Raw genomic sequence first — 20,232 nt, forward strand, 5'->3', positions numbered from 1 at the left:
ACCGATGTGTTAGCTCCGGAGCCCTTATCGCCACCTCAGTGGGTTGGTGGTAAGGGCTCCCTGCCGCATGGTGGGGAGTGGTCATTTTTTTGGGGGTTTTACTGCCTGCGGGATAAAGGGCCCTGGTGAGCGGGAAAAATGGCTCTCGCCACCAGTGCAGGGCCCTTTTTCCCGCAGCTTAGTAAAAGGACCCCAAAATATTTTATTGCACATTGTGTTGACGTACCTTGCATTGGGCCCTGTTTACTAAGGTGCGCTAGCGTTTTAGCGCACACTAAAAATTAGCATGCGCTAATTCTAGAGACACCCATAGGAATACATGCTACTGATGCTAATTTGTAGCGTGCACTAAAAACGCTAGCACAACTACAGCACTGCTTAGTAAACAGGGCCCATGGTTATCTGAAAACATTTACTACTATAATTATCCACTGCCTATGTTTGACTTATTCTTGATGTACACCGCCTTGAGTGAATTTCTTCAAAAAGGTGGTAAATAAATCCTAATAAACAAATAGACAACTTTGCATCTGGAAAGTTACAACATTTAAGAAAGGGCTAAACTGAATTAGGATAGACAGCACTACTTTCAGATAACCCTGGTGATCATTTTCTGTTTAATTTTTGTTTGGGAAAACAGTGATTTAAATTGTGAAAGAAAAGATAATTTGGTGCAAACAGCCTCTGCATTTCTTTGCACATCGTTTTTGGATTATTTTTATTTGTTGGAAGATACCCTGGCTGCCAGCACATTATCACAAAGGGAAAAAATAAATAAACAAGAGAACCCCATAAACCCGCTCACCAAATCTTCAAGGCACTGCTTGCTATACATTGGCTTACTCTGAAACCCCTGAACTTAAAACCCAGCTGCCCCAGATCAGCAGCACCAGTGACGCAAAGTTACAGAGTGGAACGGCTAACTATATGGGCATTTCCTTGTTTTCCAAAATAGCTTTTTCTCTATTTCATTCATGGAAGTTTATGCATGTAGGGGAGGCATTTTATAAAGCTTTTTCTACTTGCAAAGCACGTTTTAAATGTGGAAAACAGCATTTCTAATATTGCATGAACAAATGCACATGTATAGGTCTGCATGTTGAAAAGATTATTCAGAGCTCTAGGTGCACTGTGTGTAACTGTTCCCAGAAGCGTAGTTTGGGCACTGTGGGGTTGGCTGTGGGTGCCAAGAGGCACCTTTTTTAGATACTCCATATAGGTGCCCTTGGATAAAATGACCCTGAAAGTGCAGAACATGATGTTTAAAGAAACCGAATATTGTGGTTTGAGGCAGAGCTTGCACCATGTCCCGTAATTCTTTTTGAACCAACAGAATGTTTCCCAGTTATGTAGTGCCCCAAAGTCTTCTGCATAGGAAGACCATGAGTACATAATTTGTTCTTTTCTAGGTATTTTATTTATTTATTTATTAGGATTTATTTACCGCCTTTTCGAAAGAATTTACTCAAAACGATGTACGGTAAGAATAAATCGAAAGCAATACACAACTACAGCAGTAAAAATATTCAAATAACAATACACAGTATGGCGTGATAGTATACTACTTACAATGTCAGCACAGTATGTAATAGAACATTTTAACAGACAGCATAGGGTATAAGCAAAGAAGGAGCATATAGATAGGTAAGAGAGTAAGAGGAGTTAGAAAATAAGGTGACGAATTTAAAGAAAGTTGCACATGAGGTCAGAAAATGTTATCTCAGCTAGGGTGGAAGTGGATAAACATGTCCGGCTGCAGTATGTGCAGCCCGTGTCACCCCTTCTGCATGTTTGGAATAAGCATTATTTTAAAAAATTTTCTTTAACAATGAGTTGTCTGTTTTCAATTTATGAATAAAGTCTAATTAGATTGCCGGGATGATTAAAAAAAAAAATCCAGAACTGATGATTTTTGTCTCCACTAAAAGTGTTCAATCCCTATGAACTGAGCACTTTATGTTATCACTTGCATTGATAAACATTCTTTCTCATCCCAAAACAATCTGGTAGCTAACTCAACAAGACGGTGCTGACGGATGACAGACAAGAGGGTTTTGTTTTTTTTTGTGGAGGTAGTTCCATGTAAAATAAAATAAAATTTTGTTTAGGAAGAATGCTTTTAAGTCCAAAAAAAAATTGTCAGCCAAATATTTACTGAAAACCAGAAGGCTAGGTAAACACATCTAGAAATCCACTATGCTATCGCTGCTCAATTAAAGCAAAAACACATTTTTCTTCCTAACAGAAATCTTGACTCAAGCTCAAGAAAATGCCAATAAAAAGTGAATTTTGTCTTTCAATAGGAAGTCTAGAGCAGCTTCTGTAAGTTACAGTGTAATGCGACTCCTGTCTTTCAGTGGTTGGTCTTTTTTTCTTTTCTGTGTGATGGTAACGTTCTTTTCCTAGGAGGAGCTTGGAATTAATACTTGAACACGATAGTAATTTTGTACAAAGTCAACTTGCATGATGCCTCCAGTGGGCAGCAATCCCAAGAGACAAACTTTTCACTTCCTTGTTATGTCCGAGAAAATTATCATCTGACGCTGAGCTTGTAAAACCCCCCATGGACTGAAATGACTAAAAAATTCACCCTGCTCTGAACAATGAAAAAGGAATGCCCCAAAATGTTGCTCTGCCTTTGTACTATGGGATGCTGACTCAATGCTTCATCGCAGGTCTTTTTCTTTTACCACAGATCCCGAACTACGGAGAGGTATGTTTAACATTACTCATTTTCTGTGCTTATTTGAATTAAAAAAAAAAAAAAGTAAAACCAGGTAGGAGGTATTAGTTTAGGTTTTCATAAAAGCTACTAGGAGCTAACGTTTCACCTACATTAAATCAATTGTTTAAAGCCAAGCACTCACAACCGTTTTTTCAAACATGTTTGGATGAGGGGAAAAAAGTGACTCCTTAACTATAAAATCATCTTCTACATACACATCAATGTTTTTTATGAGTATTGGTGTCAAATATAGCTATATATCGCTCTTGGGATGTCTTCTTCCCCAAAGACTCTCATTTTCACTGGACTAGAGATCTCTTTTCAGAGACATCCTCCACCACTGAAAAGATGTCACAATGGCATAAATCAAACCCTGCATTTCCTCTCTTTCAGCTCTAAAAGAAAACCTGTGCAGCTCTAGTGCCAGGTCAAACTTTCTGGTAAACTTTACATTCCTTCATATTTTACACTGGCAGGTGAAAGGTCCTTTGTAAACAGGCCATAAGGCTCAGTTTTGCATTTTTACACTAACCTTACTGGTTCCCAGGTACAGCAATGAGTTACGCAGGTATTAACCTCACTTGAGTGCAAACGCTTTTCAATTTGGTTTTGGTTTTATTTGGTTTTTTTTAATGGTTTTCTTTTGCTCTTATTGAGTTATGACCCACTTTATAGTGCATCATCCTATTATCAATTTCCCAGCATCATTCTGTATTTAAAGCAATTCTCCTAAATATCCTTTTTCCTTTAAAAGAAAAGGCAGAAGGGAACCCAAGAGTGAACAAGAAAAGGCAACTGATAAATAACTAAACAGTTTTTTTTTTCAGTTGATTTCTTATATTCTTAGGGCCACTATAAGTTCCTCAGCTGTTTGTTTACCTATTGCTGTCTGGCGTCACTATCCAGTAATTCTCCCTATAATATCCTAGGGGGAAAATGGACCAGGAATTTCACAGTCCGACCCTGCTACTAGGAGGTTTAAGAGAAAGTTCTCTTTTCAATTGCTCTTTCTGGGCTAATGCAGCTCCTCAGGATTTCCAGCCATTGCCCTCTCCCTTGCACATACGCACACCTCTTGTAAAACCCAAGAGAGAGATTTTCAGGAGAGACACACACATGTTGAAGTAGGACCATTTACTGTTCAGCAGAGCCCACCAGACCTTGAATGTATTTCTCCTAAGTTGCTGTATTTCCTAAAACAGAGATTAGAAGAAATATGCCTAGTACTGGACTAAAGCCCCGTATTAAAACGAATCACATTTCCATGGATGTGCAAGAAAAAAACCAATAGAATGCACAGCAGGGTAAGGACATCATCGATCATGCAGATGTACACAGTCGCAGCTGCACAGAGACACCAGCTTCCTTTTTTTTTTTTTAATTCATTGTTTCACACATATGGGTGAAATAAAAAAATAATAAGTAAACACATAGGTCTTTATTTTTGTAAAAGGGATTACACCCAGTTTAATGCCTCTTAACGCTGGAGCAAAGAATTCCACATTCAAATTCCAGATAAATTTCTGGTCATTGTAAAGCCTCTGCTGGCTACAATACCCCAGAATTCCATGTCTAACAGCTGGATTCCTTTGGCTGACACCTGGCACTGCACACAGCTACTGATGCGGCTAACCTTAACAACAGCCCTAATTCACACACCTCCACAGAAAATGAAGATGTTCTGCCTGCACTCTGAAGCTGCAGCCCATGCAAATTTACCATAAATCCTCCACACAAATCTCTTTCAACATGCAAATCCGCAACATCATCGCTGCGCTGACAAAGAAGTTAACCAGCAGATGAAACTAATGCTCATTTTCTCCAAAAGCCCTGTTCAGGTACGACTCTCCAGACTTCAGGCATCTATCCAAAACTCTCCTCTGAATCCTCTCTGCCGAAGATCAACAGGACAACATACTGACATATCCAGATATAGATATTCACAAGCAACTCAGGTGCCAGCTCCTTTCTATTAATAGAAAATAGAATGCTTCTTGTCACCCGTCATACTGATTGAAGAATGCCAAATTTCAGATTCTCATGTATCGCAATCAACTGAAACAGCAGCGGAGACAAGAAAAAGGAATGGAGCAGTACTTACAGAAGATGGCAAACCTGGAGGAACCTTTCTGACTTTCTTTGCTTGTACTTCTGAAACAAAACAAACGTCTGTGTAAAACACAAAATAAGTTCTGGATGAATCGCTCCAAATGCTCTTATTCATCCGAGTACTTTTAGCCTTTTGATTTTAACTAGTTTTGCAAACCCGAACAAGCACCAGGAGGCTTTCTCATTTTCACTGACAATTGTGATCTTTTAATTCAAAGGCAGCAAGGTTTGATACGCTGTGTGCTTTCAGCCCTTTCATGTGGCTTCTGTGCACTTTAAAAGGTCCCTGCGCAAAGTCAAGTTCTAATGAGAAGTCACATAAACAAGAAGGTTTGTCTCCCAATACTGTCTGCCAGGCAAAGCACACTTGGTCCTAGTTCTTGTAGCTGAAAACTTTGTGGATACTTAAAAACTATTTTAACCAAATGTATTGCCTTTGAATTCACTTTAGAACAAAAGTCTTAGGATGGAAGAAACTCACCCATAGAGCTACTGTGAAGCGGCCTCCTCCGGGGGTTATTGCTAGAATACTGATAGTACTGGGAGCCCGGTTTTGTGGGTGACAGAGCTCCTGGATTGCCCATATCCATGTCACCTCCAAGAAGACTTTGCTGAAAGACAAAAAAAAAATGTACATTTATTTATTAACTATTTAATAAACAGAAAAATCCACTCATTTGTGAAACGTAAAAAGAGCACAACCGGAATATGAAACAGAACATGACAAAATAAATTTACCTAAAGGGCAAACTACAATCGAAGGGAAATTGCTTTGAAGTAAGCTGTGTTATTTAAATTACAACCTTTTATTTTCTAACACAAATACAACTAGAAAATATTAATACAGATTTTTGTATTAACAAAGAAGAAAAATACAAAGAGTTTTAAAAATGCAGTTCAGTAAATTCACAACAAACAAAATCTGTTTAAAGTTTTTTTAAAAATGTAGTTTTTACTGATATTCAAAAATGATCAGTGTTCTCTTGTATCACTCTTGTATTTATTAAATGCAACTACGTTAACAACAATCAGAAAATCCAAGCATGGGATGAAAATGCCAAAAACAAGAAGTTAACATTCCTTTTAACAATGTTTTATTTTTTTTTTTTAAGGGTAAAAGCAGTTTAAGCAGCTAAGACACCAAAATTTGGTGCAGACTGCAGCCTACATGGCTTCAACAGCAGATGACTTTCAGACTGTCCAAGCCATGAGCTCTCCACTAAACCAAAAAGATGTACATCCACAATTCTTTACAACCAACTTTTCACAGATTATTTCATTGGATAACAATGAGAAGAGCTACTAATTCTTAAAAGGTTAGCATAAAAGAAAGATAGTATTCCATCATAATATTCTATTTTCTATAAACTACCATGAAACTTACCCATAATACACAAATCCCCTGATTACACTTTGAATTAAACACATTGTTCTTTTAATTATTCTGATATGTAATAAAGCAGGTGTAGGTACTGCCATTTATATTAAGAACAAATTTATCATTTAAAAAGAAAATTTTAAAATTAAATACCAAAAATCTAACTTTATCTTTACTTGTAATCAACTTTTACCGACTGAACTAATTACTGTACTTGATAAAGTACAGAATGTGTTTTCCCTAATCTAAATTCTAATCACCATGTCACTCACAACAGACTTAGTAATGCTTCACTAACACACTATTCACATGCAAAATACTCTAAATAGGCCAATTATGACTCTGCTCCTGTTCCCTGGTTAACCCGCTGAGAACTGAAAAATTTCACAAGGCAGTCACCAACTAAAACAAAGGGTCCTTGTTTGAAATGAAGTCAGTCTGTTTGATTCCTAAACAGCTCAACAAAGTGGCATGTCTGCTGCTGAAAACAGTTGGTCCAATATGACCCATGAGCTTGGAAACCAGAAATTAAAACATCCTTCTTCCATTAACTCGCTGCTAGAATCCATCCAGAGAGCATCTGTAGATTCTAAAAATTAGATTCAAATTTTTTTTTTATTTTTTTTTTGTTGGGGGGGGGGGGGGGGGGAAGGGTACCATGTAAAACATTAATGGCTTATCAACCCTATTGATTGCAGTGGCAGACTTTTACATAATGCATGGAGCATATCACTGTAGACTTCATTATACAGTGCAAATTCCAATGGATAAAATCCTAGTTACATCCAAGAAGGAGAATGCATTGCTAATATCTTCAACCCAGGCCAGAACTTTACACCAATGTGTGTTTATAGTCATCTATCTTTCAACTGATGAGTTGCAAATATGTTCCACTACTAGAAACAACAACAACAACAAAAAATGCAAGCATACTAATAATAAATAAGAAAACAAATTCAATAAAATGGAAATTATAAGTCTGAATTATGACCATATCAGAACTTATTATTAGATCACCGTGGAGGATCCTTCTGGACATAATAGTCAGAAAATCAAAGACATACTGTATGCACTCATTTTTAGAATATCTTGTCACATCATGGCTGATCTGGTCTTAAGTTTTAAGACTTTGAAAAAGAAACACAGCAGTTATTGCTCTTATATATGTAATCACATTTTTTTCTTAAAGCACAAAGAAAAGTTTATCATCAGATTTGAAATGCTAGGTTCCACACCAAGAGAATTACAATGGACAACTTAGGGCCTCTTTTATCAAGCCGTGTTAGTGGTTCCAGCGTGGCCGTGCTGACGGAGCCCAGTCAAAGTGAATGGACTTTGTCAGCATTACCGCACTGGGAGCTGCTAACGTGGCTTGATAAAAAAAGGCCCTTAATTTGTCCTATTTCAGCACTTTTGGGGGTATGCTAATAATTAGCATGTACTAAATGATAAGATGGCCATTATGGGGGAGATTCTATATATGATGCCTAAAAAAATTTGGCGCTGAAATCAGTGCTAAGAGTATTCTATAATTGGTGCCTAGATTTAGATGCCGATTGTAGAATAAACTTAGTTGATATCTTAGTGACTGTTCATAAAATCATTTATGGCGAGGCACCTGGATAAATGACAGACCTTATTGACCTGCCAACCAGAAATACCACTAAATCTACACGATCATACCTAAACCTCAACTACCCAAGCGACAAAGGACTCAAATATAAATCCACTTATGTATCCAGCTTTTCCTACTTAAGCGTACAACTATAGAACGTACTCCCCAAAACAGTAAAAACTATGCCAGACCACCTTAATTTCCGGAAATCACTAAAAACGGTCCTGTTCAAAAGAGCATACCCCACCGACCCAACATAAAAATACATGGACACCTGCGACACAATGCAACCAAAGAACGTAAAGGACATTAACTGACTCTTCCTACCCCCCACTCTAAGTTCCCCCAACTACACCTACCTTACATGTACCTAATCTACTACATCACCTTGTATTCATTCGTACCATGTATTTGTTCAGACCGGAATCGGCTAATGCCGTTAACGGCAATATGTAAGCCACATTGAGCCTGCAAAAAGGTGGGAAAATGTGGGATACGAATGCAATAAATAAATAAAACTGTGCGCATCCATTTACACCAACATAAGCGTGGTGTAAATCCCGGCGCGTAGATTTAAGCACACTGGGCCATATTCTATAACAGAAACAAAGAGAGTCCAAATCTCCCATAAAAAACACCAGAAAACAACAAGAACGGAAGATGTACAGAAAGACCAAACTAAAATCACAGATTTAAAAAAGCCAAATTCATTTATTAAGACCCTACACGTTCCGTGTTTCGGCCAAGGAGGCCTCCTTGGCCGAAACACGGAACGTGTAGGGTCTTAATAAATGAATTTGGCTTTTTTACATCTGTGATTTTAGTTTGGTCTTTCTGTACATCTTCCATATTCTATAACTACGTGCATAAATTTCAGAACACCTGAGAAATGCCCATTTCCCCGCCCCTTTTTGCCTACGCGCATTAGAAGTTCGGCGCACTTCGTTACAGAAAACGCTTAGCGAGTTGTGTGCGTAAATTCAAATCAGTGCCAATTAGTGCTCATTTTTGCCTGTAAAGTGCTGTTACTAGCGCTCATTAGCTTGTTGAGCTTGTTAAATTACACGCATAGTTATAGAATCCATCAGTGCCGATTTTGGCGCGGATCTCTAGACATGCTATATAGAATCCGGGGGTATATTCCTATGGATGGGTTATCATTTAGCGCTTGCTATTATTAGCACACACTAAATCTGCTAGCACAGCTTAGTAAAAGCACCCCTAAATGATTATTTCATTTGTTTTATTGAAAACTGAGATGGTCGCAAATTGTTTCACATATTTTCCAAAGACTGTGACTGACATTACCACAGAAATCAAAAATCATACTAAAAATGGAGTAAAGTAAGGGTTGGCATCATACTTTCAGTGACTGGCATAAACTCTAAATACTGTATGCAAAGACAAGGGCTAAGTATCTCCGTGTATGTTGAAATATTTTAACAATCATCTTTAAAAAAAAAATCAGTAATTATAAACTAGCATCAAGGCGACGGAAAGTTAGGATGATGATTTTTCATTCTATAATTGGATGTTGTAGTGGGCATCAATAGCCCGGTAAATGCCTACTAGAGCAGTCACCAAGGCAACCCACTCTTGTTTCAGAGGCTCTGAATGCTGTGCACTTCCCCTCCCCCTCATGCCCCAATTCTTTATAACCAGGAAAGTTACAGTATAGCATCCGTAAGAAAGAGACTCTCTCTACCAATAATGAGCTGACAAGGGTTGGGAAACATTTCAACCTGCCAAAAAATATTACCCCCTCCTGCAGACCTGTCCCTGGTATTTAGCCAATCAAATCCATAATGTTGACTCCCGGCATAGTTTTGCTTCCATTTTTATTGCTGCAGCTCAATTTTGGGGATACCCCTACTGTGAAAATAATTGTGGAATTAAAGCAAAACTTCAAAATTAAAGGAAGATTATTATTATTTCCACCAATGAACACAACTTGTTTTTGTTGTTGTTGTTATGTGTGCGAAGCTGTGGCTTGACAGCAGCAGAGGTCCATAAATTCAGAGCAACATATGCAATATCAGGTATCACTTCTTAATTACCACTCTTTACAGCAACGTATTATTTGCTAAGTTGTTTGTTTAATTACAATGCTAGTTCTTTTTAGTGTCTAGATAATCTATTTCTCCATAGTTTTACTAATTTCCATTTTAATGAATTCTATGTGTTATCCTAAATATTTGAGCGTATAGCATACATGTAGAAATCAATTACTGTATATATAAGGAAAAAAATATATATATACATATATATCTGTCTATCTATCCTATATACCTGACTTCTAAGAGCAATGTTTTAAAGACTTTCATTGATCTCTCTTTTCAGTTAAAAAAAAATGGTTTATTTCTGTTTTAGACATAGCTGTGTTATCTCAAGCTTCATGTTTCTTCCTACTATATCTTGCATTACTATCTCTGAATTTCACATTGAATAGCACCTCTCTTCTGTAAATGTAATAACATAGGTAGCTGTGGTACTTCTGGTGACTTCTCTCTTCTGAGTCCCCAAAGTCGCAGGCTGTCCAACAAGAAATAGGCAAAATATTCTTTACTTTATGAAATACCAAAAATATAAAATTATACATATAAGAGAGTATTACGCAGACCTTCAGTACAGGAAGAAAAAGGTAGATTCTGATGCAATAAGACATATTACCAGAATGGCATGTCAACAGGAAGACATATTTAGTCAAACAGAAAACAAACCCAAAGAAAATACAAATATACTATAAGACAGACCAAAAGATCATACTATAAAACTAAAATAGGGACTACAAAGACTTGAAGAAATTATACCAACTCGTGAACAAACTCCTAGACACCACTTCGGTCACTACAACAAACACAGACATCCCATCCGCAGACGAACTTGCTAAGTACTTCAATGAAAAAAAATTGTAAACCTACGCAACACACTACCTCAGGACAACACCAATATCGAAAACTTCCTTGATGAATTGGACCCAACCTTTGGAGAATACCCAGCTGATTGGACATGGTCAAACTTCGCCCTCATCACCGTCGAAACAGTCACCCAGGCGATTAGAAGGTTCACCAACACACACTGTAAACTAGATACCTGTCCCAGCTACCTAATAAAATCCGCCTCTAACCGCTTCATAGCAGACCTCACATCCCACCTAAACTACATGCTTCAACATGGCCTCTTCCCTAAAGAAAATGGCAATATCCTACTCACCCCAATACCAAAAGATACCAAGAAAAAAACAAATGAAATCACCAACTACCGTCCAGTAGTGTTGGGAGGCAGGGATAGTGCTGGGCAGACTTAAACGGTCTGTGCCCTGAAAAGGACAGGTACAAATCAAGGTAAGGTATACACAAAAAGTAGCACATATGAGTTTATCTTGTTAGGCAGACTGGATGGACCGTGCAGGTCTTTTTCTGCCGTCATCTACTATGTTACTATCCAGCTTATAATCGAAAGTAATCGCCGGCCATCTTCTGACACAAATCGGGAGATGGCCGGTGATTTTTTAAAAGCGGCGAAATCAGTATAAACGAAAGTGGCATTTTTGACTGCATGACCTCCCCATACTCCCCCAGTGGTCACCAATCCCCTTCCAAACTAAAAAAATAAAACTAAAAACCTTTTTTGCCAGCCTATATGCCAGACTCAAATGCCGTACCCACCTCCATGACAGCAGAATGTGTTGTATTCTCCGACAGCCTTTCCCTGGTTGCGATGTGGCTCTTCGGTGAGTGTGACACCTTTTCTGTTAGGTGCCCTGCAGAGTCACATTAGCAATGCATTGTGGTGGGTGTAGGGTACTGGGCTCTACTCCCCTGGTGCTTTCCCCCCCCTGCTAACTGGATCAGAGTGTGCCCTGTTTTGTTTCCTGTTGTAGTCCATGCGGTAGTGGCCATTTTTGTAAGCCAGTTTTAGTTACCTTTCCTGTGTTACCCACGTTAGACAACGTAGTTCTTACCTTGCATGGTGCTGAAAGAGGGCATTGTACACCACTGTGCCAGCTCTGACCTACTGCTAATCTTAGTACCAGGGGACTCTTTGTCAGTGGGGCACAACCTCTGATCTGCAGTTAACTGTGAGTAAACGTGCCTATTTCAAGAAAGGACTTTTTCAGAGAGATTAGTCTTCAGGTGTGAACTGGTATGCCAAAGTTATACAGCAGCAATAAGTTCTAGAGGCTGTATGCAGGTCCCTGGAACAATTTTAGTAGGTGCAGTACATTTGTGGGTAGTGGGTTTGGGGGGGGGGGGGTTGGGGGGGCTCAGCTCCCAAAGTAAGGGAGCTATGCACGTGGGAGCTTTTCTGAAGTCCAGCGCAGTGACCCCTAGGGTGGCTGGTTGGTGTCCTGGCATGTCAAGGGGGCCAGTGCACTAAAAATGCTGGCTCCTCCCACGGCCAAATGCCTTGAATTTGGCCTGGGTTTGAGATGGCCGACATAACTTTCCATTATCGCTGAAAAACAAACCCGGCCATCTCAAACCCGGCGAACTCCATGGCATTTGGCCGGGCTAAACCGTATTATCGAAAAAAAAGAGATGGCCGGCCATCTTTTTCGATAATACGGTTCCGACCAGCTGTAGCGCAGCCGCCAACATAGATCGCCGGCAATCTATTTGGCCAGCGACATTCGATTATGCCCCTCCATGTTACCTGCTTGGAGGTAACTTCAACCTACTGGACGTGGACTTGAACTTACCAGCAGCAATGCTAGCTAGGAGTCAAGTCCTGAGTGCTCTCTCAGGAGTTTTACTCAGGCAAATAGAAAAAAATCCACTAGAGGGGGGATCATGGTGATCTGAAACTGGAGACACTGGAGGAGCGAGCAGTTAGAGCACTGGGCTTCCGCTGCTGCTCCTTGTCATCGTGGACAAGTCAACTAACCCACCATTGCCTCAGGTACAAAATTAGGGGCTAACAAAAGCCTAATGCAGCAAAAAAGGCCTAATGTAGGACTTGTTAAAGTGTCCTACATTACTTTTGGCATTTGCATGTGCTAAGCGTGTGGTATTTATTTTTAAATTTTGGAGGGTGTGTGTCTGGAGTAGAGAGTGGGCGTGGAAGCAGTAACTAGTTAGCACATGCAGGGTAAGGGCTCACAAATTAATTATTTTAAATGGCCGCACACTAATGCTAAGGTGTACCAAAAAATGGGCTTAGCATAGAACAGCTTACTAAAACAGCCCCTTAGGCTGTAAGCACTCCAGGAACCGGGATATACCTAGTGTGCATGAATGAAACTTTCCTTGAGCTAGTACTGAAAAATACGTGTCTTAAATCCAGATTTTCCTACTGGGAAGGGGAAATTTGGGGGTCTAATAGTCATTGTATTATGTCTCAATATTAAATTCTGAGCTGAACTGAAACATATCAAGACTAGGGTTACGAATGTCAGGAGGGATGACTTTAAGATGAGTAATAGTACTGAGAGGGTTCAATCAGGCATTTAAGAGCTGGAAATTTTACAATCAAATAATGGAGGAGCCCTTTTCTTGATACATATAAGAGTGAGAAAAGTCACAGGAAAAAAAAAAGGCAAGATAGAGGAAGAAAAAAGGGATTTGTGAACAGGATATAAAGGATATCTAAAATAAATTCTGTTGTTTGATATTGTACTAGAATCAAATGTCAGGCTCATAAAATGTCCCTATTTCTCAGCAGTAGCGTAGCCACACATAGTATTACTACTACTACTACTACTACTTGACATTTCTAAAGCGCTACTAGGGTTACTCAGCGCTGTACAATTTAACATAGAAGGACCGTCCCTGCTCAAGGAGCTTACAATCTAAAGGACAAATGTACAGTCAGTCAAATAGGGGCAGTCTAGATTTCCTGAAAGGTATAAAGGTTAGGTGCCGAAAGCAACATCGAAGAGGTGGGCTTTGAGCAAAGATTATGCCCCTATTTCTCAGCAGTAGCGTAGCCGCACATAGTATTCTGGGTGGGCCTGAGCCCAAACCGGGTGGGTGTACAATCCCCACCTCCGCATGCTTTCTGCCTGTGCTCCACACCACTGACCCCCTAAAAATCTCATAATATGTGTCTGTGAGGTGTGCATTCACTAGTATGCCTGAAAGCATTGAGTGCATTTAAAATTGATTTAATACACATTAAGCCTGCCATGAGTGGGAAAGCGCGGGGTACAAATGTAACAAAAAAAAACAAAACAACTTTCAAATTAGCATGTGTTAAGTCAGGTGGTATTCATTAAAGTTCTAACACATGTTAAAAACTTATTTTTATTAAAATGAATGCATGATGTAAAGTCTGAAAATTGTGGACAAACAAATAGATATGGAATCCCAGATATGGGATTTTTTTTTCAGGTACAGGTGCTCACTTTGCTTTCCAAGTAATACAATAGGCATATATAGTCCCAGTCAGCAGGGAAGATTGAAAGAGTAAATGGAACTATTAAAAACAAGATGGCCAAAATATGTGCACAAACCAAGGCCTGATTCAAGGCCTTGTCTCTTGCTCTCATGAGTGTGCAGAGTACACTAGCTGGAAAACTTTACCCCATGATATCCTGTTCCGCAAGCTCATGGAGATGTGGTTGGTCCCTAATAGAACTGCATAGTCATGATTTGCTTGATGATTCACTTCTTGAGTATTGTACAGACTTAACTAAGGCATCATGCACTCTGTCCAAACAGGTACAGGACCTGAATCCCACTGAGCCTGAAGAACTGAGTCACTCTGTGCAACCCAGTGATTGGGTACAAATCAAAGTTCATCAGTGAAAGAACTGCCTTGCTTCTTGCTGTAAGGGTTCCTACCAGGTTTCGCTAATCACCAGGACTGCTGTCAACTACAAGGTGTCAATCCTTGGGTGAATCCTTCACACTGCAGACCTGCTCCAGCTCCAGATAGGGAAGGGAAAATACAGGACCCTGTGGCTCCTAACACACATTCCGCACTCATGTCCCAATTCACCTACAGTTGAGCTTGGGAGTGAGTTAATGATCTGAAATAGAGATCTGGGGTGTTGGGAACTCAAGAGAAACTCAAGAGTCGTCATTTTCTCAGTCTTAGAGCAAACGTTCTTGCTCTCACGCTAAAATCTACTCTGTACTCCAGTAGTTTTCTTATTCAATGCAAACCAACTTTACTGAAATTTCAGCAAAATATCACACATCCAAGATCATCCATAGAAATCTCAGCCATGTCCCTTCACTCTTTAATTAGGTCAATGCTGTACATACACAGACTTCTGTCCTTCATCCATCCAATCCTTCATTGGTTATTCCTGATACCAATCTGACTCTTTCAGGGACAGACCCTTTAGGCTGTCCTTACTTCAAGCGATGCACTTCGTGGGACTGCACCCCTACCTTGAACCAGGGGCGTATCTGGACTCGGGCGGTAGGGGGGGCCAGAGCCAGAGGGAGGGGGCACATTTTAGCCCCCCCCCCGGCGCCACCGATCCCCCCCCCCGCCATTTCCGGACCCCCCCCTCGCCACCAATGACACCCTCCCCCGCTGCTGTCACTTACCTTTGCTGGCGGGGGACCCCAACCCCCCGCCAGCCGAGGTCCTCTCTTCCATGCAGGCTGCGCCGCTGCAAGTTTCAACGCTTCCTGTTCTTCTGAGTCTGACGTCCTGCACGTACAACGCGCAGGACGTCAGACTGAATTCCAAATTCTGAGTCTGACGTTCTGCACGTTGTACGTGCAGGACTTCAGACTCAGAAGAACAGGAAGCGTTGAAACTTGCATCCTGCATGGAAGAGAGGACTTCGGCTGGCGGGGGCTTGGGGTCCCCCGCCAGCAAAGATCGGCGACGGGTTGGTGGCGGGCGGGCGGGAGGGGGAGGTGGAGAGGGTCTGTGGTAGGGGGGTCCAGGGCGAAATCTACGGGGGCCCAGGCCCCTGTGGCCCCACGCAGATACGCCCCTGCCTTGAACAGGCTTCACCTGCTCTGTTTCCTGCTTCCAGGCTGGATTCCCCTTATTTACCTGAAGCTCTTTCTCCTTCTCAGTTACCACTTAAGAGAGGCAACTCTCTATATTTTAGCCTTTATTTATTTCTATCACTCCAGGATTCCTCAATACTCCCAAGGGTCCTGACGGGGGTACAGGCAACCAAAGACCTCATGTATCTCCTTGTTATTTTCCAACTCCAACTCTGCAGTCACTCACTACAGGGAACCACTTTATCTCTGCAACTTCTCTGCCAACCTCTCCCCTAGGCAGGCCTCCAAATTCATACTCCAGCCCACTGGCAGGGACCTCCCTTCCCCCAAGGCCTCTGGAAAAATCTATCACTGTAGGCTACAGTAATACCCATATCATGGGGTATTGCACACTCCCAGTGCAACAAATATTTCCACCAGTGCTACCTCAATGGTCAGAAAATATGGACAGCCTTGGCACTAACCAAATAAAGCTGTGGTATTCACAGCTGATATTCAGTGGTACTGTCCAGTTAAGTGTCACTGAGGGGCTGATGCTCAACACTTACTAGGCTTCTATTGTTTCATTTAGACCAGTTTTACCTGGTTATGTGCATACATTACTGTGCAACTAATGAGGAAAGGTTTTCCGCACTGCTTTTACTGTTCGTGGAAGCAGTGACCAAAACCGCAATGAAAATGTACTAAAACAAGCTCATTAATATATTAAAAATGCACAGAAGGGGGCACCTACCTGTAACGTTCAAATTTTTCTGGCAGGTCTGAGGTGGTGTTGTATGTGAAAGGGCAGCTTCTCAGTGGAGTGGTCTCCTTGAAATTTTTAATAATATCTGCACTTTTCATGTGCATGTATTATATGTGTGTGTTCCGCCTGGAACAGTACAGAAAAATGTAATGGAACGAAAAAAAAAAGGTTATCTTGACACACGCATATGACATCCGTGGCAGGATCTTTTACGAGGCTTCTCTTGCTATAAAAACTTGCTGCAATAAAAACCTATTCTTACAAGTGTGTGTATCTTGGGCTCTGATAAATTTATGTACAGTATCTTGTGCATCCGTCTTGCACGTGTACCTTGTGCACGCATTCTGCTGCAACTAGAGATATGAATGGAGGTTTCTTCCTGCACACCTATGAGGCGGTTGCTGCTATTTCTGCATTTTTTTCAGGGCATGTGCAGAACATTGACACTTACCATGAGACCATTCTGCGCATGTGCTAGGCGCTTTCCCTACCAAACTGCACCCATTCCTATTTTCCTCATTTGGGTCTGCTCTCCGTTTTCTAAAAAAAAATTATTTTCAATTTTAACTGCCTCTTTAAGCTCACTAGTCAACCGTGCAAACAGTTGTTGTTTTTTCTTCTTCTAATCTGTTTTAATGCATGGAAATATATTTTATCTGGGCTTCCCAAAATAGTAGTTTTTATTTAATGTGCATGCAAACTTTTGACCCTGTCAGTTCCTCCTTTTAGTTTTTTTTCCCCTAATTTCCTCATTTTACCAAAGTCTCCCTTTTTCAATCCAAATATTAAATCAATACTGCCCTCCTAGTACTATGATCAATTGGATAGCATTGTAATCACTGATGCACGTGTCCTCACGGTTACCCTTTGCAGCAGGTCTTGCATTCCAATAAGGAATGTATCTAAAATGTGACCTTCTCTTGGAAAATATGACTCAAGCTACCAGATACAGCCTCTCCAAAAGTACTTAATAAAAACACTTTGGTGCTCATTTTCTAAGCACAGACTTACAAAGTTACATAGCAATATACATAACTTTGTAACTCTATGTGCTTTGAAAATGAGCCTTCATGAGTTCATTTTTGTAATATTAAGGGGTGCTTTTACTAAACTGCGTTAAGCGCTTACGCACGCTTAACGAGGGAAAAATGGCCTACTACAGGATGTGGTAAAGCATGTTGCATTAGTTTTGCCATTTGCATATTATTTTCTGTTGTTTCTTTTTTGGGATGGTGGTGTGTCACTGGTGGATAGTGGGTGTCGAAGCTCTATTCAGCTAGTGCACTGATATTAGCACACGTTAACTGAATAACACTGAACTAACACGGGAGCCCTTAGTGCCACCTAAATAGGAGGCAGTAAGTGCTCCCACATTAATTTTTTTTTCCACTGGCTGCGCACTAATGATATTAACACATGGCAAGAAAAAGGTATAATAGAAAAAGGCCAAATTTGAAACTACACTCGGAATGGGTTTTGCATGTGGGGAAAGTCCTATGTTAGGACACACTAACCTCACTTACTAGTACAGCTTCTCATCAACTCAATTTTAATTTGGACCCCTGACATAAATATTGGCCATTCTCAACATTTTGGATCCACGACTTTGGTTATGTTTTCCTAGGCATGGTCACAAATAGTCTGCCCCCTTGTCAGTTCCAGGAGAAGCCAACTCCAAGAAGCAGTCATTTATGGCATCTAGAAACGTTACACCCCTGGCATGTCCTGATGAGATGTTTAGGGCTAGATTCCCTATATGGCGCTAAAAATATCAGTGCCGAAGAAAGCACTATTCTACAAAACACCCTTGAAGATGAGAGAGATCTAACAGGACTGAAGAAAGGCAGATGTCTCTCTTCATAAAAATGGTAACAGAGAGCAGGATGAAAACCAGATACCAACTAGTCTTACTTCATTGGTGGGAATAATAATAGAGACTCAATTGACAGAAAGTATAATAAAGTATTTATTCGTTTATTTCTTAGGATTTACATAGCCCTCTTTTGAAATATCTAAAATACAGCTGACTGCAAGATTGAAGACAGCACAGTCTTAACAAAGGACTGTGTCAAATAAAACTAATCAATTTCTTTGATTGGGTGACTAACAAATTAGATCAAAAGCATGCAAGATGTGGTTTTCTTGAATTTCAGCAAAACTTTTGAATCTGTCCCCTAGAGGAGGCTCATAAATTAACTGAACAGCCTGGGAATAGGCCCCCCGAGTGGTAGAGAATATAGCTTACTGAATTCTTTCCAACCCCCTCTACAAGTATGTGTGTCTATAAGTATGTGTACATACATTTACAGTGGGGGAAATAAGTATTTGATCCCTTGCTGATTTTGTAAGTTTGCCCACTGACAAAGACATGAGCAGCCCATAATTGAAGGGTAGGTTATTGGTAACAGTGAGAGATAGCACATCACAAATTAAATCCGGAAAATCACATTGTGGAAAGTATATGAATTTATTTGCATTCTGCAGAGGGAAATAAGTATTTGATCCCCCACCAACCAGTAAGAGATCTGGCCCCTACAGACCAGGTAGATGCTCCAAATCAACTCGTTACCTGCATGACAGACAGCTGTCGGCAATGGTCACCTGTATGAAAGACACCTGTCCACAGACTCAGTGAATCAGTCAGACTCTAACCTCTACAAAATGGCCAAGAGCAAGGAGCTGTCTAAGGATGTCAGGGACAAGATCATACACCTGCACAAGGCTGGAATGGGCTACAAAACCATCAGTAAGACGCTGGGCGAGAAGGAGACAACTGTTGGTGCCATAGTAAGAAAATGGAAGAAGTACAAAATGACTGTCAATCGACAAAGATCTGGGGCTCCACGCAAAATCTCACCTCGTGGGGTATCCTTGATCATGAGGAAGGTTAGAAATCAGCCTACAACTACAAGGGGGGAACTTGTCAATGATCTCAAGGCAGCTGGGACCACTGTCACCACGAAAACCATTGGTAACACATTACGACATAACGGATTGCAATCCTGCAGTGCCCGCAAGGTCCCCCTGCTCCGGAAGGCACATGTGACGGCCCGTCTGAAGTTTGCCAGTGAACACCTGGATGATGCCGAGAGTGATTGGGAGAAGGTGCTGTGGTCAGATGAGACAAAAATTGAGCTCTTTGGCATGAACTCAACTCGCCGTGTTTGGAGGAAGAGAAATGCTGCCTATGACCCAAAGAACACCGTCCCCACTGTCAAGCATGGAGGTGGAAATGTTATGTTTTGGGGGTGTTTCTCTGCTAAGGGCACAGGACTACTTCACCGCATCAATGGGAGAATGGATGGGGCCATGTACCGTACAATTCTGAATGACAACCTCCTTCCCTCCGCCAGGGCCTTAAAAATGGGTCGTGGCTGGGTCTTCCAGCACGACAATGACCCAAAACATACAGCCAAGGCAACAAAGGAGTGGCTCAGGAAGAAGCACATTAGGGTCATGGAGTGGCCTAGCCAGTCACCAGACCTTAATCCCATTGAAAACTTATGGAGGGAGCTGAAGCTGCGAGTTGCCAAGCGACAGCCCAGAACTCTTAATGATTTAGAGATGATCTGCAAAGAGGAGTGGACCAAAATTCCTCCTGACATGTGTGCAAACCTCATCATCAACTACAGAAGACGTCTGACCGCTGTGCTTGCCAACAAGGGTTTTGCCACCAAGTATTAGGTCTTGTTTGCCAGAGGGATTAAATACTTATTTCCCTCTGCAGAATGCAAATAAATT

General features: G+C 40.8%; 1 protein-coding gene across 1 annotated transcript in view; it reads right to left on the reverse strand.

Annotated features, from left to right (window-relative positions):
- The window catches only part of TCF4 (transcription factor 4), an 816,409-nt gene that overhangs the window by 342,286 nt on the left and 453,891 nt on the right, over window positions 1–20,232 (reverse strand). Inside the window, exons 8-9 of the mRNA XM_030192973.1 lie at window positions 5,316–5,445; window positions 4,827–4,876 (exon numbers count right to left, since the gene is read on the reverse strand). Coding sequence (XP_030048833.1) covers window positions 4,827–4,876; window positions 5,316–5,445 — 180 coding nt within the window. The remainder of the gene's footprint in view (window positions 1–4,826; window positions 4,877–5,315; window positions 5,446–20,232) is intronic.

This window comes from Microcaecilia unicolor, chromosome 2 (assembly GCF_901765095.1).
Source record: "Microcaecilia unicolor chromosome 2, aMicUni1.1, whole genome shotgun sequence".
In the NCBI taxonomy this organism is placed as follows: domain Eukaryota; kingdom Metazoa; phylum Chordata; class Amphibia; order Gymnophiona; family Siphonopidae; genus Microcaecilia; species Microcaecilia unicolor.